Source organism: Oncorhynchus masou, chromosome 5 (genome assembly GCF_036934945.1).
Source record: "Oncorhynchus masou masou isolate Uvic2021 chromosome 5, UVic_Omas_1.1, whole genome shotgun sequence".
In the NCBI taxonomy this organism is placed as follows: Eukaryota; Metazoa; Chordata; class Actinopteri; order Salmoniformes; family Salmonidae; genus Oncorhynchus; species Oncorhynchus masou.
This window is the reverse complement of record NC_088216.1, coordinates 64,256,908-64,282,259: the sequence shown is the minus strand read 5'-3', so window position 1 is coordinate 64,282,259 and position 25,352 is coordinate 64,256,908. Positions and strand designations below refer to the sequence as shown.

At 45.2% G+C, this 25,352-nt stretch overlaps 1 protein-coding gene across 1 annotated transcript in view; it reads left to right on the top strand.

The window, feature by feature from the left end:
• Nucleotides 1–8,668: 8,668 nt before the first annotated feature.
• Nucleotides 8,669–25,352, top strand: part of lrrc38b (leucine rich repeat containing 38b) — a 28,218-nt gene continuing 11,534 nt past the window's right edge. The window contains exon 1 of the mRNA XM_064966422.1: nt 8,669–10,256. Coding sequence (XP_064822494.1) covers nt 9,629–10,256 — 628 coding nt within the window. The 5' untranslated portion in view covers nt 8,669–9,628. The remainder of the gene's footprint in view (nt 10,257–25,352) is intronic.

Sequence of the window (25,352 nt, the reverse complement as noted above, 5' to 3'; positions counted from 1 at the left end):
GTCAGTCAGTCTGTCCTTCCAGTTGGACACGGTGTCATTAAACGTTATGTCACTGATCCACAGTACCCTTGCTTTAATGTGACTAATTACCAGAAGTTATTGCAACCTCTTGATGGTTTGAGTTGAAATGAGATACCGACAGTTGTACTGAATGTTCTCCATAAAACCCTTCGATACCTCTTAGATTTAATCAGATGTAGACTTCCTGTTCCTTTTCATGCCAGGGGTGAGGTCCACCGATCCAGAGGGCAATGGGAGTAGAGCTGTCCTTGGGTTCTCTCTAATTCTGTCTATTTCCCATTGTTCGAAGAAATGAAGGATGACTTGGCATTGTGGCCAACTCATGCAGGTTAAAGAAACTACAGGGACTCTGATTGAAGTATACTACCATCATAAAAAGATGCATAAAGGTGATTGCCTGCCACACACCCACCCAGCACAGTGACCATCCCTAGAAACACTGTAATGCAAAGTAAGCCATCACATGAAATCAAATCAAACTTTATTTATGTGCCGAATACAACAGTGAAATGCTTACTTACAAGCCCTTTAACTTAATCAACAATGCAGTTCAAGAAAGAATTAAGAAAATATTTAACAAATAAATAATTAAAAGTAGCACAATAAAACAACAATAATGAGACTATATAAAGGGGGTACCAGTACCGAGTCAATGTGTGGGGGTACAGGTTAGTCGAGGTAATTTGTACACTCTAGGTAGGGGTTAAGTGACTATGCAGATAATAAACAGTGAGTAGCAGCAGTGTAAAAACAAATGGGGGGGTGGTGGCTTTTGGTCCTAGACTTGGCGCTCCTGTGCAGTAGCAGAGAGAACAGTCTATGACTTTGGTGACTGGAGTCTTTAACAATTCTTGGGGCCTTCCTCTGACACCGCCTGGTATAGAGGTCCTGGATGGCAGGAAGCTTGGCCCCAGTGATGTACTGGGCCGTACGCACTACCCTCCATAGTGCCTTACAGTCAGATGCCGAGCTGTTGCCATACCAGGCGGTGATGCAACTCTCGATGGTGCAGCTGTAGAACTTTTTGAGGTTCTGGGGACCATTGGCAAATCTTTTCATACTCCAGGAGAAGGGGTCAATGTGATCTGTACAACCTTCATTGTTGAAAATAACAAATTATTTTCACTGCATATTTCAAAAAAACAATTATTTCAGGGAGAGAGAAGTAAAAACACCCCATGATTGACATTACACATTACCTTACCGACGGGGTTACTGTGACATTGCGGAAAACGTTCAGTTCGTGCTGACACCATGTGCAGATGGTAACAAAATACAGTGAGGAGAAAATTAGAGAAACGTTGACGCCCGAGGCCAAAGTTAAAACATCATCACCACATAAACACATCCACCAATAGAACAGCTGAGTGGGAGTGAGAGGTACTTTCTGTTGTGTAGGGGTAATACTACCCTCCCAAACTAACTGTCTCATCTGCCCTGGCAGTTGGCAAAGAAAGGTAGTTGTGTGTTGGCCTTTGACAGGCGAGCTGTGCACACTTCCACTAGTGGCAAACAGCGTGACAGAGTTGAGAGCAAGGAATGTTGTAGATATACGCTGTCCTCTCCCCCGTATGGTACAGTATTACTTCTGGCTGTTTTCAGGGTTCCTGTAGGGTGACTAGAGTCACTATCTCCACCCACTCCCAGTACTAGACATGCTGAGAGATGACACACTTAGAAAGCCCTGGTTACTCACTGCTCGTCCTGAGGTTACAGGGATGTATTATAGGGATGTATGCGTGTCGGGAGCTTCCCCTGACTAACATCTGCCATGGCCACTGATTATAAAAGGATCAGGACCTCTTGATGGAGTCCTGGGGACCACAATTATTCTTACACAGTCTCAGTTTTCTTGTGTGACAGAGCTTTTGCTGTAATACGCATGAACTCAAGCATTATTTTCCCAGAAGATACTATATATTGAACAAGTCATGAGAGTGTTATGATTGATAGAATGCTGTGACTCAGCAAGACTTAAACATGGGCATATTCATGTGCACTCAAAACCTGCTAAATCAGTTTAGGAGCTGTATGGCAGTATCAGACAGTTGTCTTATTCAGCAGTTTACTTGGGTAGGTAGAGCTGGAAGGGCATGTACATGTACACAACAACATCAAAAAAAGTTTACCAAGCATGAAAAAAATCACAGTTATATTATAACATGATTTATACCAAAATATATTTTATTTGAAGTTACAGTTGATTTAGAGATCAACAGAAAGCCACCTTCCGGTTCATTGAGCAGTTAATTATTCTGAAAAGAGTAATGTAATATAATAATATTAATTTACGCCACTTAGCAGAAGCTTTTATCCAAGGCGATTGACAGTATAGTGACTATATATTTTTCAGCATGTGTATGTGATCCCTGTGGGAATTGAACACAGGACCTTAACATTGCTCTTACCAACCTACCCACACCCTTCTCAGATAACCGTTTAATTATAGGTCTTTAATGTACATTTCATCATGCTTGCACGCCCACCTGACAGGGGCTGTGACCTCTGCAGGTTCTGCAGAGGCCTCTGCCGTTCTGCCCCTGAACAGGCAGTTGACCCACTGTTCCCAGGCCGTCATTGAAAATAAGAATTTGTTCTTAACTGACTTGCCTGGTTAAATAAAGGTAAAATAAAAAAATAAAAAAAAGGATGAGCAATGACAGATTAGATATTGCAGAGCCGTCCAAAAGGCACTGCCAACAGATCCCACATGCATACTTGCAGTATTCACACAACCAGACACACTGGTGGTTCATTTAGCTGCAATATTGATATTGAACAATGTGTGTTGTACAGTAGCTATAAAATACAAAGGGGAAGCTACATTGATACTGATCCAATGCAGTATTCTGACAAATAACTGAGGCAGGCATAAATAATGTCTTTGCTCTTTTATTCTGCCCTGTGACATAGCAGCAGCTCTTAAATGTCATCACACTATACAATCTAAGAGCGCATAAGTCAGAGAGGTTCCAGTCATATAGAATATGGTATAATCTTTACGGCTCACCAAATGGATGATAGTGCATATAATACTCTCCCACAAATCCGTAGGAAATCAGTGAGAAATGTACAGCGTGTGTCAAACTGGCACTACAATAAACATCTGATCCTGCTTTCACTTGACTGGTGTCCTGGATGTACCAGATGGTGTGCCTTTTCACCATATTCTCATGAATTATACTTGTAAATAGATGTGTACACACATCTATCATCTAGACTGTGATGTAACAAGAACTGTTATACCTGGCGCTCAAAACAACAGATCAACATAGAACAATATAGTATAATTTATGTATGTTAGAAAACAGATTCAAGGCACCAGTGAAATGTAACACTTAGCACATATCATGTTTTTACTTTATCTACAGCTCAAGATTTCAGGTTAAAGTAACATGGGAAAGCATTGTTGAGTCATTGAACCATCTGATTGGAGGTGCTGGTATGCATAGACTAATACGATTTAGATTCTGGGATGCACTGGACTGGATATTCTTCTATCAGCAATCTGAAAGAGCAGGCCGAGATCAAGAGACTTTGACTGCATTCATCATAAAGAGCCTGAAACAATCAGCTTAATAACTGGTGCTGGGTTGTCGTCTCCCACGCCTGTGGCTGGCTAGCTAATCTGTTTAAGAAGGAACCACACAGCCACAAGGATCACTAGTCACGCAAGTCAAATACTCACAATCATTACTTTTTGCAGGCAGTGTGTTCAAATCTCAATATCTTATTGCATGTTAGTTAAGGAGATGAGGGGTCACAGGCAGTTTGTGGTGTTCCTTATTCCTCTGTTGTGTTCTGCTTTAGGTTGTGTGGGGTCTACCACAGTGACAGACAGCCAACCAGGGGTAGCTTGTCCAGACACTGCTGAGGACACAAGTTATATCAGGGTGATTCTGGCTCATAACACCATGATGGGGAGTCAGATGTGCCCGGGGTTCTCTGTCCACTGTGCCCTTGCCTGACAGACCACCCCTCTCTCCTGCCTCCCTTCCTGGCCTGGCACAGGGCAAGCATACCAGATTCCCAAATGCCAACAGATAGCTTAAGACGCGACAGCTGCTCCTGCATCTTGAATGTCTGTCCGTTACATTCCCAGAAGTGTTCTAAGGAAGGTGACATTTGCTGTGTGGTGCCTATGAAACCCCTACCTCCTGTCCTTGTTCCTCCTTACTCCACCCCCCCCCCCCCCACGCCGCCGTAATAGCAAAGACCCAGCATGGGGCACCAGCAAAGCCAAATAACAAGTTGCACTTGACATTCATCATTTATTGATGTGCCCTGCTTTAATTGCAGGTGGAGAGCATCTCACAGTGGTTAACCATGGGGAATGAAGGCCCTCCTGCCTCAGCCCCACACTTACTAACTCAGCACGCTGGGCTGTGCTCAGTGCTGGGGTTATATAACCCTGATGACACTCAGTTGCCTTCCCCCTTTAGCTGGGGTTTCCTATCCTGTCCCTCTCCACACGCTACCCGCTACTCCCTACTCCCTACTCCCTACCCACTACTCCCTACTCCCTACCCACTACTCGCTACTCGCTACTCCCTACCCACTACTCACTACCCACTACTCCCTACTCCCTACCCACTACTCGCTACTCCCTACTCGCTACTCCCTACTCACTACTCCCTACTCACTACTCCCTACTCCATACCCACTACTCGCTACCCACTACTCCCTACTCCCTACTCCCTACCCACTACTCGCTACTCGCTACTCCCTACTCACTACTCCCTACTAACTACTCCCTGCTCTGCAATCTGCTTTACAGTTTATAGGTTGAGAGGGAGGATGTGCAGTCATTATCCACTAATTTTGAGTGGAGTGGAGGAGGGCTTTGATTGGTGTGTGACTGATTGAAGATCCCTTCAAGCACCACCTCTGGTCTAATCCTTGGATAGTGAGAAGTATAGTGAGATGTCATTGTTGGGAGATGCTGAACTACACATTCCTAGAGATACAACGATTTGTCAATGTGAAAATGCCCTTGATCAGGTATGGACAAGATTGTATTTTCACATGATGTTTTGTATTCAGTACAGACAACCACATATTGTTTTCACCCATCTCAAGACAGCCTCTGTTTTAATATATCTGGCTTGGGATTCATTTATCTGCATAAGCAGCAATAGCAATGATACATTTAGTCTTCAGTAGCACAGATGTGGCTGACATTAATGGCAAGGTTCTTGATATCCACACGGATTGTTATTTCTCAAAACGAATCCCCCAGGACGAGCAGCGAGGTAAACCTGGATCAATGTTGGTGCTCGCAGACAAGGTCAGTGATAGCTGAAGCTCGAGCTTATATTTTTCTCTCAGGTTAAATTTACACTACTTTGAACACCTCAGTGACTCGATATTGGTCTAAATACTGAGGGATCGGTTTGTGCTAACAGCTGTCAGGAAAGTGGTGTTTCACGCAGCCTTTATTTTTGACAGACTAAATAGCCTCTCACATCTTTTAGGTTTGGAGTGGGGTTTGAAGCCATTGAGGATGTTACACAAAAGGTATTTCCTGAATCATCCTGAATCATCCTATGGTCAAGGCACACACAGCATAATACAGAGATACAATGAGGTTGGAATAGTATTCAACTCATAGTGTGAAAAGTAAGTAGGGACTTTGCCAAATTATATCCGCAGAATGTGAATGGCCTATTTGTGCTTTAGCGTAGACTTGCCCCAAATACACTCCAGCATCTCCCTCTGTCTGTCAGCCGATATAAAGATCTTCAAGCCCCGTCCCATCATTCTCTAGTTATCATACTCCACCTCCATTTTCACACTGAGAAAGAGAGAAGAGATGGGCCTCAATGACCACTTTGATGGTGTTGTTTATACCTAGTGCTAATTATACTGACATATTATGGTAATCGTTAATCATTTCAAACCTAAATCAACCCTTCAAAGTTTCCTATTACTCACTCTGGCTCTTACGCACTGAGACAGCCAGCAGACCTAAATTTACACAAGATAACCGTTTCCGACTGAACAGCTCTCGTCAGGGAGTTGGAGGCCGTCATACCTGCTAAGAGTGGTGCTCCACATACATTTCAATTTGGAAACCTCTCCATTTTAACCAAATCTCTCTGTTCTCAGTCCATTTCATTCTGAGCTGCTTGGCAATTACTCAGCTGGCACAAACATGCCACAACAGGAAGGGGGGAAGGGATGTCTTAAACACAGTCATGAATATAGTAATTAAACATGTTGATTAAAAATAAATGACAGTTGGAAATTACACTCATACAGCCTACAGTGTTTGGATTCCACAATTTAGAAGAATATATTACTTTGAGTCTTGAGTCTGTCTATAATTAAATTGCTGGTTCAAAACAAAACAAAAAAGGCAACAGCGAGTCAGCTAATTCCGTGTCTATGATATAAAACCTGTTAGTGTTATAACTAACAGGTTTTATATCATAGCGGCGCTAAATCCAACAAAGAACCAAAGCGCTATTAATATGCAATGTCTGGCTTGCCTGTAAATACAGAGATGGTTAGCCGACCCCAGGCTGAGTAATGCTGCTCGTAGATCCTCTACCTGGCCAGTCAACACATACGTCACAAGTCTAGTAATGAAACCTGGCAGTTAGGGTATAATAGAGATGTGCTTTTCCCTTGCAGAGCACAATATGAAACGCTCTATCATTGTGCTGGAATAGGTCGAAAATATGACGTTATTTTGATGAAGAAGCTGCTCTCCTGCCCTGAGCGATATCACAGGTATGCTTTCTAGCGAAAAGAACTCACTTCAGCTCACACCCTAAAGCGGGGATGTGAGACATTGGTTTAAGGATGACAAGGTATAATGTAGGTGCAATGCTGTTATTCACTGACAACTGGAGCTGTTTGCATTGCCAAACACAATGTATTCTGTAAATACAGACACACGTTCTTATGTTGTGATGCCGAGGTTGCGAATTACTATAGAAGGTCACTACTGGTAATAACGGCTCAGGCAGGCGGGGCTTCTATTTACCCATTGAAATGTACTCCATATTCTCCCATTACATCCCATCATACAGAGCCTTTTACTACTCCATCTCCCTCCACGTCTCTCAGGACTCCTCCACTCTGTCCCTGTGCTACAACCTTGGTCTAATTCCATGTGCCTGTTGATACAGATCCCATTGGGGAAATCTAATTGAGATTCTGATTTTAAACCTGTTCCACTGTTGTGGTTTGAGACGCAGTCACTGGTCACTTGAGTTTTACTATTAAGGATATAGATTGTAGACACATGTGCTCGGTGGCTGTATGAAAAAAAGGTATTTGTTCCCATCAGGCAGTTGTAGTGCAATCTACTGTGACAGTGCATCAAAAGGATTGTTGTATAACCTGAGCTGACTTAAAGTGCTGACGTTTGGCTCGCAGTGCAAACAAGGGCGAAGGTTATATGTGCAGTTTTTGAAAAGGTCACAGTTGAGACTTATTCCATTTTCCGTGATAATAATGAAGCATCTGTCTGACTGTAGCGTAGGCGGGTTGTGTAGCGCTGTCTGTCACCTTCGGACAAGATCTTCTTGAAAATGGTGATGTTATTGTGAGGCTGTCCATCAATGCATTGTCTCGTCATTCTCAGAGACTCGGGGATTAAGACTGTAGGAGAGATATTCTGTTTGAGGGAGGACAAATAAAACAAAGCGACATTCATTATGCAGATATAAATAATTTTTAACCTGGATGTCATTTTTGTATTGTTTCATTGATTATGTAAGGGTTCTATGGAAAATAATGAATGGGTAAAAAAGATATATATAATTGCTGCACTTAATTCGTGTACCTGTTTTTTATTGATAGTTATTTGATAAAACAGTGCTGATTCATGATTTCGACTGGCTGAGGAAAGCTGCCTGCCTCCCTTACAAAAAAAAGTGCAGTCAGAGTGCAGTATAACTGTAGTTCTTCTGCAATTACTGCATCCAAAATGTTGCAAATGTTGGAGAGACAGACAGCAAGGTTTATACAAATCTCTGCTGTTGAAAACTAAATGTTATTCTAAAAGAAATGTGAGATACTGTCTAGATGATTTTTATAGTGGAGATAAAGTTTATAAATTGCCTGGCTGAGCTGATGAGACAGTGGGTTGCGCAGTCAGAGTAAAAAGGCATTTTAATGTCAAAGATTTAGCCGGTGGTAACTTGTGGAATAGACATCTGCTGGAATGCGGTTTTAACCAATCAGCATTCAGGATTAGACCCACCCTTTGTGTAAAGGGAAATAATGCATTCTCTAGAATGCCCTTCAAGCCAATCAGAAACAAGTATTCAACAAAGCCATTATATAAAGCCCTTTATACTAGTCTATGATATCAAAAGGTTAAACCATAAAATATGCAAAATACAAATTAAAAAAGCAATACATAATGATACAAAATATTTTGTAATATCAATATTTATATATATATTAATTAATCATACATTTAATTATTCATTTATTTGCTAAAGTCATGACAATCAATAATAGAAATTATTGTGATTTAAAAAATAAAAAAAATCTTAGTGAAACAATCCAAATATTTTCACACTAGGAAGTGACATCATGTTTTGTCAACATGCTAAAGGCACGCCTCCTTCATAGCAATGAGGAGGGCATGAGATAAACCCTGGCACATTCTGAGACAGACTGACAGACATTCAATTGACTGCTACTGTGCTAAATTCAGGATTGTCATCTGCATGAATATGACTTCTCCACGGACATTTGGATTCTCTCTCAATAGCAACAGAGCGTCGGGACCCAGCTGGGGAGTGTTTTGTCGAGCTCTGCTCTGCTGGCGAGTTGCAGAGCACAGGGAGGTAGAGAAGGAATAAAAAACCTTGCATACACTTCAACCGTGTTACTGTTGGATTGTATATCCTTTTAGATTAGCAGGCAGATCAGATCGACAGGCATTCCCACGCAATAAACCTTGCTGTCTGTCTCTCCGATATTTGCAACATTGTGACAAATGGAGGGATGTAACAATTTCCCTCTTCACTTGATCTGCCTGAGACTGACTTACCCCGGCGTGTATCCTTTTGTTTCAGAGACCCAGGCGTCCTCCTCAGTCAATCCCCCAAGATCGACTGTGGGTTAACTCGGAGGACAGAGCCCCCTCCTTAGCCCCCCTCCCCCTCTCTGTACCCCCAGTTTCTCTCTATTCCTGCTTTGCTTCTATTAGTTTCTATTTACCTTTGCTAAACCACCCTAATCTTTCTGCTAAGATCTCTTTCTTTCTCCCTCTATCTCGCTCGCTCACTCTCTTTCGCTCTCTCCCTCCCACTTCTTGCCATCTCCCTCCCCTAGCTTCTTCAAAGCCAGCAGTGCTCTATTCCATCCAGGATGCTTGCTACATGATATCTCGGAACACAGCGTTCGACGCTGCTCTCTCGCTGCCTGATGCCGGAGCTGTCTCAGATTTTAATCTCAAGAACGGCAGGATGCTCCTGCACAGGGATTGATCCCCCCTTTTCCCTCTCGTTCTCCCCTTCCCCTCCCCTTTCCTAATCTCCCGCCCTCTGACCCTCACCCCCGCTTCTCTTTCCCGACACCCCTGCCCATTCTTTCTCACCCCAAGCCTCCTCTGCCCCTCTCTGCTCTTACCCCCTTGACCATGTTGCCATGTGTCTGCTGGCTCCAGCCTCTCCTCGTCTTGCTGTCCTCTGTCCTACGGGCTCAGGGGGAAAACTGTCCAGCGAGCTGCCTATGCCCGGACCCCCACACTGTGGACTGCAGCGGCCGTGGACTCACCCGTCTTCCTGATGAGATCCCCTTGGACGTCCGCAGGCTCCTTCTCTCTGACAACTGTATCCCCCGCATTCCCTCTGACTTCCTAGTGCTCTACAGTGACCTGGTCTACCTGGACCTACGGAACAACTCTTTGTCCCACATCGAGCCGGGCACCCTCAGCACCTCTTCCAGGCTGGTGTTTCTGGACTTGGGCAGCAACAACCTGACCGAGATCCCCTCGGGGACCTTTGGGCAGTCCCGTAGCCTGATCAAACTTCGCCTGGGCAATAACCCCTATCTGAGCAGGGTCAACGAGGATGCATTCCTGGGCCTCACCTCCCTGCGTGAACTGGAGCTGGAGCGTAACGCCCTGTCTGGCCTTCAGGTGGGGGCGCTGAGCCAGTTGCCCTCTTTACGGGTGGTGAGACTGGAGGGCAACCCTTGGGTGTGCAACTGCAACTTTGCCAACCTGTTTGGATGGCTGGAGGAAAACAGTCAAAAGCTTCCAAATGGTAAGTGTCTTCATCAGGGGGATGTTAGTTTACTTACAGCTGGCTTGGCCTAAATAAAGGAAAGTCATGCAACATTAAGATGATATTATCTCAGCAAATCCTCTGCCATGCCATTGCTGTGTGTTCTATTTATATTTTCCCAGTAGAAAGAGGAACCCCTTCCTCTGCTCTAATTTTGTCTCCCTCTTTCTTTTCCTGCCATAACCCACAGTACCAGGGAGAGTAATGAAAGACAATGAAAGACGAGCTCTAGGGGGAAACCTTCAGGGGGATGGTCTCAGATACATTTCACTACAGAATGTCTGCAGCTTCATCCACATCAGCAAAACAAACACAACAACAGAAAGTCAACACCTCACGTTTACAATTTTGCTTGAGCATGAGATTTATGTTACCATGGTTGTGTGTGTAGTGTACTGTCCAAGCCAAACACCTGCCTCTTCCCTCAGGCCAGTGGTCTATCAATGTTTCACTAAATCAATCAATTAGTGAGTGCTGTTTGTATGACCACTGTAACCAAGCTCGCCCTCCCTCTCTCCTTCCTGGTGGTGGAAGCTGGAGCCCATCCAGTCTTTTACTATTGTGTTTCTGCCTGGGGGAGTTAGGTAACGTTACGGCACTGATGTGTTGGCGTGGGCCCCCTCTCTCTCTGTGTGTCTCAGGGACACTCTCAGAATGTGTGCACGGCACACAAATAGGAAAAACAACAAAAGACAAAGGGGATTACAATTCTCCCACAGGAGTGTGTATCACACAAAGGGTAACGTCTGCTTACATGGTGATGATTAGACTGAACATCCGATCCCAGCAGCTATTGTTGTGGGATTCATGTGTTTATAATGCAGAGGGAAACAAAGCTTAATTGTAGAGATATGCATTTCTTCCACTCTTTTCAAGGTAGAAACGTAACAAACCTCAGGCTACAGGATACACAGTAGCCAACTATCCAATCCAATAGATTCATATTTTACAACTTTCAGATTTGACTCCACATTACTCCAATCACCATTTGTTGTATTTAGATAAACTAACGAGCCACATGTTGTTTGCTTGACATCACATTTGAATAGTATTTAGATATTGTCCTTGAAAATGCAAATATTGTCCTTATATATCTGTTGATGTCTATTCATAATAATCATTCAAGCAAGACTGTGTATAGCCCACCAGATAATACTATATAGAACCACAAACATGTAGGACACTTTGTTGTTAGAATATTATGGTCCAATAGTTCAGGTGTGCTGAATTTAGATACCCCAAATGATATGTTTCACACTGTGAATGTAAATATGTGTACTGTATTCAGTTCAAAGGTAAAGCCTCACAGCATAAAACATCATGAATACGTTAAGTCGGCATATGAACCAAAGACAAAGTACATAAATAAGCATGCACAGCTGTCACTGTCTCCAAGCCAAGGTCGTTTCACAGGGGAGAATGCTGTAACATGATGATCTACATAAATATGGGACATCAACACATTGTAATGACAAACATTGACCCATCTCATGTTACTGTATCTGTATCCTATTGCAAATATGATTTCCTTACTGGGTTTGATGGAGAAATGATTACTTAGATGAACTCAGATATACAATATATAATTCAGGCAAACTGGGTAAAGCTGACAATAGCCCAGGGATCCTTTCCATTATATATGTGTGATACATTACTCTGTAGATATGGACATCATGTTGACATAACCTTACTTGGTTGTTCTTCTTTAATCATAAGAATGCAAGGGCAACAGTAGTTATGTTTTATAGAGGCTTGTGTGGAGACAAATAATATTTCTAATCATATTTTCTACCCTATGCAAGCAGTGGGTGGACATTGCAAATTGCTGACAACTAACAAAAACATCCTCACACGTTTAGTTTGTGCATTAGCATGTAATTGCCATCCCTCTTCCTCTCCCTCCTACTTCTCAATAATAAAGCAACCACAAAAAGTTGGGGCTGTGTGAGAAAGAGAACTTGATAAATTGTCAGGAATACCTCGATCTCCCGTGGTAAGAGACTGCAAATGCATTCGTCACTGGTCCTCAGTGTTGTCTACTGCAGGCTGTAATGAATTCTATTAGAGACGCTGGCCAAGCACACATCAGCAACAGTGAACAAGAGGCCATGGTCCCAGCGTGCCAACCCCTCTGGCATATCTGCCAACTGGGCCGAGAGATGCACTCCCAAATAGAGTTAGCAGTGAAGCTTCTCACCTCATGTAAGGCACTTACATTCAACCCAGTGCGTGTTTACTGTGTGACCTGGCCAGGAGGCTTTTGCATAAGACTGGTCAAAACCACCTGCCAAAGATAAAAAATATAGTGACCTTTTCTATTTAGCGTCATCAACCACACCCACTGGGCACAGACGTCAGTTAAACATCTAGTTTTGATTTACATTTGGTTGAGTTGCCAACTGACGTGAATTCAACGAGAAATTAACAAAACATTTCACCATGTCATTGGATTTAGGTTAGAAGTTTGGTAAAGGAAAGTATGAAAAGCCCTTATGTTGATGGCTTTTTGTTAATCCAATCAGTTTTTCACATTGATTCAACGTCATCACATAGATTTCCTTAGTTGAAATGACTTGTTGAAATTTTTGTCCAGTGGGCACTCACACACATACAGTGGGGCAAAAAAGTATTTAGTCAGCCACCAATTGTGCAAGTTCTCCAACTTAAAAAGATGAGAGAGGCCTGTAATTTTCATCATAGGTACACTTCAACTGTGACAGACAATATCAGAAAAAAAATATAGAAAATCACATTGTAGGGTTTTTAATGAATTTATTTGCAAATTATGGTGGAAAATAAGTATTTGGTCACCTACAAACAAGCAAGATTTCTGGCTCTCACAGACCTGTAACTTCTTCTTTTAGAGGCTCCTCTGTCCTCCACTCGTTACCTGTATTAATGGCACATGTTTGAACCAGTTATCAGTATAAAAGACACCTGTCCACAACCTCAAACAGTCACATTCCAAACTCCACTATGGCCAAGACCAAAGAGCTGTCAAAAGACAACAGAAACAAAATTGTAGACCTGCACCAGGCTGGGAAGACTGAATCTGCAATAGGTAAGCAGCTTGGTTTGAAGAAATCAACTGTGGGAGCAATTATTAGGAAATGGAAGACATACAAGACCACTGATAATCTCCCTCGATCTGGGGCTCCACGCAAGATCTCATCCCGTGTGGTCAAAATGATCACAAGAACGGTGAGCAAAAATCCAAGAACCACACGGGGGGACCTAGTGAATGACCTGCAGAGAGCTAGGACCAAAGTAAACAAAGCCTACCATCAGTAACACACTACGCCACCAGGGACCCAAATACTGCAGTGCCAGACGTGTCCCCCTGCTTAAGCCAGTACATGTCCAGGTCCATCTGAAGTTTGCTAGAGAGCATTTGGATGATCCAGAAGAAGATTGGGAGAATGTCATATGGTCAGATGAAACCAAAATAGAACTTTTTGGTAAAAACTCAACTCGTCATGTTTGGAGGACAAAGATTGCTGAGTTGCATCCAAAGAACATCATACCCACTGTGAAGCATGGGGGTGGAAACATCATGCTTTGGGGCTGTTTTTCTGCCAAGGGACCAGGACGACTGATCCGTGTAAAGGAAAGAATCAATGGGGCCATGTATCGTGAGATTTTGAGTGAAAACCTCCTTCCATCAGCAAGGACATTGAAGATGAAACATGGCTGGGTCTTTCAGCATGACAATGATCCCAAACACACCGCCCGGGCAACGAAGGAGTGGCTTCATAAGAAGCATTTCAAGGTCCTGGAGTGGCCTAGCCAGTCTCTAGATCCCCATAGAAAATCTTTGGAGGGAGTTGAAAGTCCGTGTTGCTCAGCAACAGCCCCAAAACATCACGGCTCTAGAGGAGATCTGCATGGAGGAATGGGCAAAAATACCAGCAACAGTGTGTGAAAACCTTGTGAAGACTTACAGAAAATGTTTGACCTCTGTCCTTGCCAACAAAGGGTATATAACAAAGTATTGAGATAAAGCTTTTGTTATTGACCAAATACTTATTTTCCACCATAATTTGCAAATAAATTCATTAAAAATCATACAATGTGATTTTCTGGATTATTTTTCTCATTTTGTCTGTCATAGTTAAAGTGTACCTATGATGAAAATTACAGGCCTCTCTCATCTTTTTAAGTGGTAGAACTTGCACATTTGGTGGCTGACTAAATACTTTTTTGCCCCACTGTACTTTATGTTGCGGTAGACCTGAAAAACACTTTGCAGTTTGTGTCAGAATTGGGAATATGCGTGATATATACTGCTGAATGCATTTGCAATTTAGCAATTCATAGAGCACAGGGGCACAGTGTTCTGGAACTGCCTCTGTGCTCATTAAAAATAAGAAATGTTGCTGATGCATATACATGAAGTCAACAAAGCTGTAAATCTGAAGGCAAAAGGAGAACTTCTGATTTGAAGTCCCTGGCTGCAGCTCCAGAGGCCTTTTCAAGTCGATGTAATTTCCCATGGGTCTGGGATATCAGAAGAGAAATAATCCTTGTACAGGTTTGCTGAAAATCTGTGCACGATCTAACCAGTCTCTTCTCAACTGCTCACATCGTAAAGGAATTGTTGTGAACCACACCTACAGAAACTGTTCCCAAGGACAAATTATAGAGTCAGACGCACCTACACGCTGCTAACAATACTAAGTTGGTATTGCTGAATTGTTGGTATGCGTTGGCGTGAACACTTCAAACCACCCTAAATATTCTCAGAGTATTATGAAATGACCTGATTCATGATTGGTGATTTTTGTGTGTGCATGTGTGCGTGCGTGTTTGGGGTTGGAGCTATTGACCACCACTATTCCTGCAGTGACAGATGAACAGTCATTTATAGAATGAGGTTGATTTGAAAAGCTCCTGAATATGTATCAACCCTTCACAGAACCATGATCAGTATCATCCTTAGGTGTATGATTTGTCATAGAGTAATGTTACCCTTTAATTCAGAGATAAAATGGTAGTGGTTAGGATGGATTCACAAACCGCATCAACAGACAGTTTATGTTTCCAGAATAGACATGGAAACATGGAATAATTAAAACATGGACACATTCCTCTATCCGTATCTGTCAAATCATTCCCAAATTACCATACAGGAAACTCCCTCTGTCCTAATCCTGTTGTTTCTCGTTGTGGATATGATTTTATCATGGATTAGACCCTGTCTAGCAGCAGCAGTGTAGACATGCTCTGGAGCCATTTTGTGCCTGTTCTCTCATGCTAATTTCCCATGTGCTAGATACCAGTCCACTGCACTACATACTAGCATATCTCTGTTTGCATAACTGTGATTGGGTCACTGTGCTGAGTGGGTTGTAAATGCCTAAAATCCTGGGCTTTTATGGATTAAAAGTGTTGCTGTCCAGATGACTGTTTTACAAAATGGACAAATGCGTAAGACACATATATACTGTAGCTATACCTGTTCATAATGTATTTGAAATCATCGTGACTGTTGTAAAATGAATAATGACGGTTCTTAATCTGAATCATGTGTCATGATGACCCACCTTGCATATCAATTGACAACCTCTCTCCATAAACCTGCCAAGGATTCAGTCTGTGTAGTCAGATGTTTGTCAGTCCACTCCTCTAAGGAGACGTTCCTGTACGCAGGTCTGCCTGTGTGCCACTAATCAGGAACCTAAATGTTTCATTAGGGGAATAAGTGCAAACATGATCCACTCCTGTCTCCAGTGCTCTTGGGTTAAGGATGAACAAAGGCCTTGCATCATTTAGAGCAACACAGTTCTATAGCACAGTAGCCAGCCGGGTAACAGGAGCCACAGACACAGACAGGGCAGGACAGGGCATAGCAGCTCCCATGGGTCCCTTGGGCCAGTGTCTGAGGCCTAATGTGTCACAGCTATCAACACCATTCATGATCCACTGCTCATGTGACAGGATCAAAGCCTGAATTTTCCTTCACAGCCTATTAGGTTACTTCCCAGAGAGCTTCCACCACACTGTATGAGCAGCTCTCTAAGTATGACGCCACTGTGAATTCACTAGCTCTCCACATCACTGTCGCATATACAGTATGGAGTTAGCATTGCATTACATTACATTACACAATTATCAACGGTCTTTGCCTCGGGCATGGATATAAGGGAAAATGTATTATTCCAGTTAGGGAGTGAACATTATATATAATGAGGGTTACATTGAGAAAATTGGACCTGTCTGAAATGAAAATGGATGGCCCTCCCTTCAGCAAAATATATTTCACAGAAAATAATAATTAAAACATAAAGTGCATAGCAGAGAACATGCCTACCGTTTACCCTCACTTCTTGGACTTAGATATGGCGTTTTAGAAACTGTTCTTTGTCCTGTAAGCATTTCATGGCAAAGCAGGAATTTTGATATCACACAGGGCTTCCAGCCGGAAGGTTGTGGGTTCACAGACCACAGTGGACAAGAGTAGGTGTAATGGCTTTCTTCTGTTGAAGGAGGAGCGGACCAAAATGCAGCGTGGTATTTTTTAGACATGTTTAATGAAGAACGAAAAAACAGGAACAATACAAAAACAACAAACGGAACGTGAAAACCATAAACAGTCCCATCTGGTGAAGACACAGAGACAGGAACAATCACCCACGAAAACACTCAAAGAATATGGCTACCTAAATATGGTTCCCAATCAGAGACAACGATAATCACCTGACTCTGATTGAGAACCGCCTCAGGCAGCCATAGACTATGCTATACACCCCACACATCCCCAAGACGAAACACACCACAAATAAACCCATGTCACACCCTGGCCTGACCCAATAAATGAAGATAAACATAATAAAAATAGACCAGGGTGTGACAGAACCCCACCCCCTAAGGAGCGGACTCCCGGACGCACATCAAAACAATAGGGAGGGTCCGGGTGGGCGTCTGTCCATGGTGGCGGCTCCGGCTCCGGCGTGGGACGTGGAACCCACTCTATAAATGTCTTTGTCCCCCCTCCTCGCGTCCTAGGATAGTCCACCTTCGCCGCCGACCATGGCCTAGTAGTCCTCACCCAGAATCCCACTGGACTGAGGGGCAGCTCGGAACTGAGGGGCAGCTCGGGACAGAGGGGCAGCTCGGGACAGAGGCGCAGCTCGGGACAGAGGGGCAGCTCGGGACAGAGGGGCAGCTCGGGGCAGAGACAGCTCAGCACTGAGAGGAAGCTCGGGACTGAGTGGAAGCCCGGCACTGAGAGGAAGCCCGGCACTGAGAGGAAGCCCAGCACTGAGAGGAAGCCCAGCACTGAGAGGAAGCTCAGCCAGGTATTTGGATCCGGAAGATCCTGGCTGGTTGACAGTTCTGGCAGATCCTGGCTGAGTGGCAGATCTGGAAGAGTCTGGTTGACTGGCAGATCTGGAAGAATCTGGTTGACTGGCAGATCTGGAAGAATCTGGTTGACTGGCAGATCTGGAAGAGTCTGGCTGACTGACGGATCTGGCTGCTCCATACTGACTGGCGGGTCTGGCAGCTCCATGTAGACTGACAGCTCTGGCGGCTTCTTGCAGACTGACAGCTCTGGCTGCTCCATGCAGACTGGCGGCTCCATGCAGACTGACAGCTCCTTGCAGACTGACAGCTCCTTGCAGACTGACAGCTCCTTGCAGACTGACAGCTCTTTCTAGACTGGCATCTCCTTGCAGACTGACAGCTCCATGCAGACTGGTATCTCCAGCTGCTCCATGCAGACTGACAGCTCTGGCTGCTCCATGTAGACTGACAGCACTGGCTGCTCCATGTAGACTGACAGTTCTGGCTGCTCCATGCGGACTGAGCTCTGGCTGCTCCATGCAGACTGACAGCTCTGGCTGCTCCATGCAGACTGACAGCTCTGGCTGCTCCATGCAGACTGACATCTCGGGCTGCACTAAACAGGCGGGAGACTCCAGCAGCGCTGTAGAGGAGGAAGGCTCTGGCTGCGCTAAACAGGCGGGAGACTCCAGCAGCGCAGGAGAGGAGGAAGGCTCTGGCTGCGCTGAACAGGCGGTAGACTCTGGTATCGCTGTAGAGGAGAAAGGCTCCGGCAGCGCTGAACAGGCGAGAGACTCTGGCAGCGCAGGAGAGGAGAAAGGCTCCGGCAGCGCAGGAGAGGAGAAAGGCTCCGGTAGCGCTGGAGAGGCGAGGCGCACTGTAGGCCTGATGCGTGGTGCTGGCACTGGTGGTACTGGGCCGAGAACACGCACAAGGAAGCCTGGTGCTGGGAGCTGCCACCGGAGGGCTGGTGTGTGGAGGTGGCACAGGATGGGCTAGACCGTGAAGGCGTACTGGAGATCTTGAGAGCAGTGTTGGCACAGGACGTGCAAGGCTAGGGATGTGCACAGGAGGCCTGGTGCGTGAGGCTGGCACCAACTTCACCAGCCGACTAACAAGCAACTCAGGACGAGTATGGAGCACTGACCCAGGTGCCATCAAATCCCTGACACGTTCCATGCAAAAAGCACCAACACAACTCCCTCATTTCTCTCTCCTCCAATTTCCCCATTAACTCCTTCACAGTCTCTGCTTCGCTCACCTCCAACACCGGCTCTGGTTCTGGTCTCCTCCTTGGCTCCTCATGATAAACAGGGAGAGTGGGCTCAGGTCTGACTCCTGACTCTGCCACACTCTCCCTGAGTCTCCCCCCCAAGAAATTTTTGGGGCTGACTCACAGGCTTCCATCCGCGTCGCCGCGCTGCCTCCTCATACCAGCGCCTCTCAGCTCTCTCCGCCTCCAGTTCTTCTTTGGGGCGGCGATATTCTCCAGGCTGATCCCAGGGTCCTTCTCCGAACAATTCGTCCTCGCATGTTACCATGCCGCTTGGTCTTGTTGTGGTGGGTGATTCTGTAACGGCTTTCTTCTGTTGAAGGAGGAGCGGACCAAAATGCAGCGTGGTATTTTTTAGACATGTGTAATGAAGAACGAAAAAACACAAACAATACAAAAACAACAAACGGAACGTGAAAACCATAAACAGTCCCATCTGGTGAAGACACAGAGACAGGAACAATCACCCACGAAAACACTCAAAGAATATGGCTACCTAAATATGGTTCCATATCAGAGACAACAATAATCACCTGACTCTGATTGAGAACCGCCTCAGGCAGCCATAGACTATGCTATACACCCCACACAACCCCAAGAAGAAACACACCACAAATAAACCCATGTCACACCCTGGCCTGACCCAATAAATGAAGATAAACATAATAAATATAGACCAGGGCGTGACAGTAGGGGTGGAAATATCACCTTTATAGTAAAAGCATTACACAAATCTATCGTATTTGCAGATCCAAGAAAATGTTATTGTCTTTTATAAAAATGTAATTTTACATATTAGCAGAATGTTTTTAAATACCACACAAATTACCGAAATGATGAGCTGAGAATGGACAGAGAGATAGGCCTATGTGTTTATCTTATCATATTTCTCCAATGCCAAATCAATAAGTCTTGTTTGCAATGAAACTGTCCCTGTTTGCAAATAATTAAATCTGAGATGTCATTAGGAATATGAGTATGGTACTTTCAAAAGGGGCTCCCGAGTGGCATAGCAGTCTAAGGCACTGCATCTCAGTGTGCTAGAGGTGTCACTACACTACAGGGATCGGACCAAAATGCAGCGTGGTTATCTTCATACATCTTTAATAAAGATAATGACGATACAAAACAAGAAACGTAACGTGAAAACCTGAACAGCCCTATCTGGTGCAAACAAACACAGAGACAGGAACAATCACCCATGAAACACTCAAAGAATATGACTGCCTAAATATTTTTCCGAATCAGAGACAACGATAAACACCTGCCTGAGAACCACTCCAGGCAACCATAGACTTACCTAGACAACTTTACTATACGACAATCCCATTACCTACAAAATCCCCAAGACAAAAACACACCACATAAATAACCCATGTCACACCCTGGCCTGACCAAAATAATTAAGAAAACACAAAATACTAAGGCCAGGGCGTGACAGAATCCCCCCCCTCCAGGGTGCGGACTCCCGGCCTCACACCTATACCCATAGGAAAGGGTCCGCGTGGGCGTCTGTCCACGGTGGCGGCTCCGGCGCGGGACGTGGACCCCACTCCAACAAAGTCTTAGTCCGCTTACATTGCGTCCTTAGATTGGCAACCCTCGCCGCCGACCTTGGCCTAGTAACCCTAACCAAGGGCCCCACTGGACTGAGGGGCAGCTCTGGACTGAGGGACAGCTCGGGACTGAGGTAGCTCGGGACTGAGGGGTAGCTCGGGACTGAGGGGTAGCTCGGGACTGAGGGGTAGCTCAAGACTGAGGGGTAGCTCAAGACTGAGAGGAAGCTCAGGCAGGTTGATGGCTCTGGCAGATCCTGGCTGACTGGCGGCTCTGGCGGCTCCATGCTGACTGGCGGCTCTGGCGGCTCCATGCAGACTGGCAGCTCTGGCGGCTCCTTGCAGACTGGCAGCTCTGGCGGCTCCTTGCAGACTGGCAGCTCTGGCGGCTCCTTGCAGACTGGCAGCTCTGGCGGCTCCATGCAGACTGGCAGCTTTGGCGGCTCCTTGCATACTGGCAGCTCTGGCAGCTCTGGCAGTGCTGGTCAGGCGGGAGACTCCGGCAGCGCTGAACAGGCGGGAGACTCTGGCAGCACTGAACAGGCGGGAGACTCCGGCAGCGCTGTAGAGGAGGAAGGCTCTGACAGCGCTGGACAGGCGGGAGACTCTGGCAGCGCTGGAGAGGAGGAAGGCTCTGGCAGCGCTGGACAGGCGACGCGCACTGAAGGCCTGATGCGTGGTGCTGGCACTGGTGGTACTGGGCCAAGGACATGCCCAGGAAGCCTTGTGCGGGGAGCTGCCACCGGAGGACTGGTGCGTGGAGGTGGTACTGGATAGACCGGACCGTGCAGGCGCGCTGGAGCTCTTGAGCAGCGAGCCTGCCCAACCTTACCTGGCTGAATACTCCCGGTCACCCTGCCAGTGCGGTGAGGTGGAATAGCCTGCACTGGGCTATGCAGGCGAACCGGGGACATTGTGCGCAAGGCTGTTGCCATGGAAGCCGGCCCAAGAAGTTGCACTGGAGACCAGATGCGTAGAGCCGGCTTCATAACACTTGGCTCGATGCATACTCTAGCCCGGCCGATACAAGGGGCTGGTATGTACCGCACCGGGCTATGCACCCGCACTGGAGACACCGTGCGCTCCACAGCATAACACGGTGCCTGCCCGGTCTCGGGCTTCCATCCACGTCGCCGTGCTGCCTCCTCATACCAGCGCCTCCCCGCCTTTGTCGCCTCCAGCAGTTCTGGGACACTGTAAAGTCCATGGAGAACAAGAGCACCTCCTCCCAGCTGCCCACTGCACTCAGGCTAGGTAACACGGTCACCACCGACATATCCATGATAATTGAAAACTTCAACAACCATTTCTCAACGGCTGGCCATGCCTTCCTCCTGGCTACTCCAACCTCGGCCAACAGCTCCGCCCCCCCCCGCAGCTACTCGCCCAAGCCTCCCCAGCTTCTCCTTAACCCAAATCCACATAGCAGATGTTCTGAAAGAGCTGCAAAACCTGAACCCGTACAAATCAGCTGGGCTTGACAATCTGGACCCTCTACTTCTGAAACTATCCGCCGCCAATGTCGCAACCCCTATTACCAGCCTGTTCAACCTCTCTTTCATATCGTCTGAGATCCCCAAGGATTGGAAAGCTGCCGCAGTCAATCCCCCTCTTCAAAGGGGGAGACACCCTGGACCCAAACAGTTACAGACCTATATCTATCCTGCCCTGCCTATCTAAGGTCTTCGAAAGTCAAGTCAACAAACAGATCACTGAACATCTCGAATCCCACCATACCTTCTCCTCTGTGCAATCTGGTTACCGAGCTGGTTTGCCACGCTCAAGGTACTAAACGATATCATAACCGCCGTCGATAAAAGACAGTACTGTGCAGCCGTCTTCATCGACCTGGCCAAGGCTTTCGACTCTGTCAATCACCATATTCTTATCGGCAGACTCAGTAGCCTCGGTTTTTCTAATGATTGCCTTGCCTGGTTCACCAACTACTTTGCAGACAGAGTTCAGTGTGTCAAATCGGAGGGCATGTTGTCCGGTCCTCCGGCAGTCTCTATGTGGGGTGCCACAGGGATCAATTCTCTGGCCGACTCTTTTCTCTGTATATATCAATTATGTTGCTCTTGCTGCGGGCGATTCCCTGATCCATCTCTACGCAGACGACACCATTCTGTATACTTCTGGCCCTTCCTTGTACACTGTGCTATCTCACCTCCAAACGAGCTTCAATGCCATACAACACTCCTTCCGTGGCCTCCAACTGCTCTTAAACGCTAGTAAAACCAAATGCATGCTTTTCAACCGTTCGCTGCCTGCCCCCGCACGCCCGACTAGCATCACCACCCTAGATGGTTCCGACCTAGAATATGTGGACATCTATAAGTACCTAGGTGTCTGGCTAGACTGTAAACTCTCCTTCCAGACTCATATCAAACATCTCCAATCTAAAATCAAATTGAGTGATGGCGTTCTATTCCGCAACAAAGCCTCCTTCACTCACGCCGCCAAACTTACCCTAGTAAAACTGACTATCCTACCGATCCTCGACTTCGGCGATGCCATCTACAAAATAGCTTCCAAAACTCTACTCAGCAAACTGGATGCAGTTTATCACAGTGCCATCCATTTTGTTACTAAAGCACCTTATACCACCCACCACTGCGACCTGTATGCTCCAGTAGCACGCGCTCCAGCAGGTGTATCTCACTGATCATCCCTAAAGCCAACACCTCATTTGGCCGCCTTTCCTTCCAGTTCTCTGCTGCCCGTGACTGGAACGAATTGCAAAAATTGCTGAAGTTGGAGACTTTTATCTCCCTTACCAACTTTAAACATCTGCTATCTGAGCAGCTAACCGATCACTGCAGCTGTACATCGTCCATCGGTAAATAGCCCACCCAATTTACCTACCTCATCCCCATACTGTTTTTATTTATTTACCTTTCTGCTCTTTTGCACACCAGTATCTCTACCTGCACATGACCATCTGATCATTTATCACTCCAGTGTTAATCTGCAAAATTGTAATTATTCGCCTACCTCCTCATGCCTTTTGCACACAATGTATATAGACAATTTTTTTCTTTTTTTCTACTGTGTTATTGACTTGTTTATTGTTTACTCCATGTGTAACTCTGTGTTGTTGTCTGTTCACACTGCTATGCTTTATCTTGGCGAGGTTGCAGTTGTAAATGAGCACTTGTTCTCAACTAGCCTACCTGGTTAAATAAATGTGAAATAAAATAAAAAATAAAAAATATTTTAAGCTAACAAGGGGTAGGCCTGTACGTTTTGCCATTTTCTTCAATAAAATGTAGGCCTAAGGAATACCCTTTCATACCCCGTCAAAATAAAAAGAGGGCTTTCTGTTGTAGCAATTTCTTCCTATTACATTTTTTTTGTATTTTACCCAAAATGTAGATATTGTCTCATTGCTGCCACTGCCCAATGGGCTCGGAAGGCTAAGGTCGAGTCATGCATCCTCGGAAACATGACCCGCCAAACAGCACATCTTAACACCCACCCGCTTAACCCGGAAGCCAGCCGCACCAATGTGTCAGAAGAAACACTGTTCAACTGATGACCGGGGGTCAGCCTGCAGACACCCGGCCCGCCACAATGAGTCACTAGAGCGCAATGAGCCAAGTAAATTCCCCCCGGCCAAATCCTCTCCTAACACGGACAACAATTATGCGCCACCCTATGGGACTCCCAATCACTGCTGTTTGTGATACGGCCCGAGATCGAACCCGTGTCTGTAGTGGCGCCGCGCCTTAGACCGCTGCGCCATTCGGGAGACTATTTCTTACTATTTAAGAAATAATAGTTAGGCCTACCTGTTTGACAGACAAAATTAGTCTATAGGGTGCTACATCCATAGATTTGTCGGCCAATTCCTACACCCACCAGGCACTTTTAAATAGCCTACCTCCGTGTCAGGGTGGTTAAGTTAAAACCAGGAGTCGACGGGGAGGAATGGGCCAAAATACCAGCAACGTATGTGAAAACCTTGTGAAGACTTACAGAAAACATTTGACCTCTGTCATGCCTACAAAGGGTATATAACAAAGTATTTAGATAAACCTTTGTTATTGACCAAATACTTATTTTCCACCATAATCTGCAAATGAATACATTAAAAATCCTACAATGTGATTTTATGGATTTTTTTTTCTCATTTTGTCTGTCGTAGTTGAAGTGTACCTATGATGAAAATTCCAGGCCTCTCTCAACTTTTTAAGTGGGAGAACTTACACAATTGGTGGCTGACTAAATATTTTTTGCCCCACTGTAACTAGCTAACAGTACACTTTTGCTTGAAATTAAACCACTTTCTGTCAAAATTAGAAATGTGTAATATCTGAAAACGTAGCTAGCTAACTCTGCGCTTTCTTTATACGTCATCATGCATGATGGACATGTCTCCCTGTCAGGAAGCCATACCAGGATTGCCCTCAGTTTGAAGATGCAATCTGTAAACAGGTGTTTTGTCTAGCTATCATACTCTAATTTCACTGATTTCAAAACTTGATCAGGAAATAGAGAGCAACACTTATGCAGCTCCAATACACAATAAAAAAAACATTCAATGTCGCTTTCGACAGGATTACCAACACAGAGTGAGAAACTCAAATAGACAGAAGCCTTCTATATGGCAGACCAATTCTTGTGACATACGCCTAGTTTCCTGAATTGGGTCACATAGACTCTGGATCATTTGAGATAAGGGGCGGCATCGTACACACATCAATATATAGCCTAATAAGCAACTAATTCAAAAAATTTAAATATTGATATTTCGTCATTTACAAATTACATGACTCTGCCCTGGACTCGATTTAAAAATTTCTAAACCCTCCATTTAACTGAAATCGAAAAATCACGACACTCCCCCATTTTCCTCCAGGTACCCATTTTGTAAATGTTGATCCATTCCTTACTTGAGAAGAGAGTGTATTTGACCTTGGCCTCATTTAATGTTTATTTAATGTTGAAAAATGAATGCAA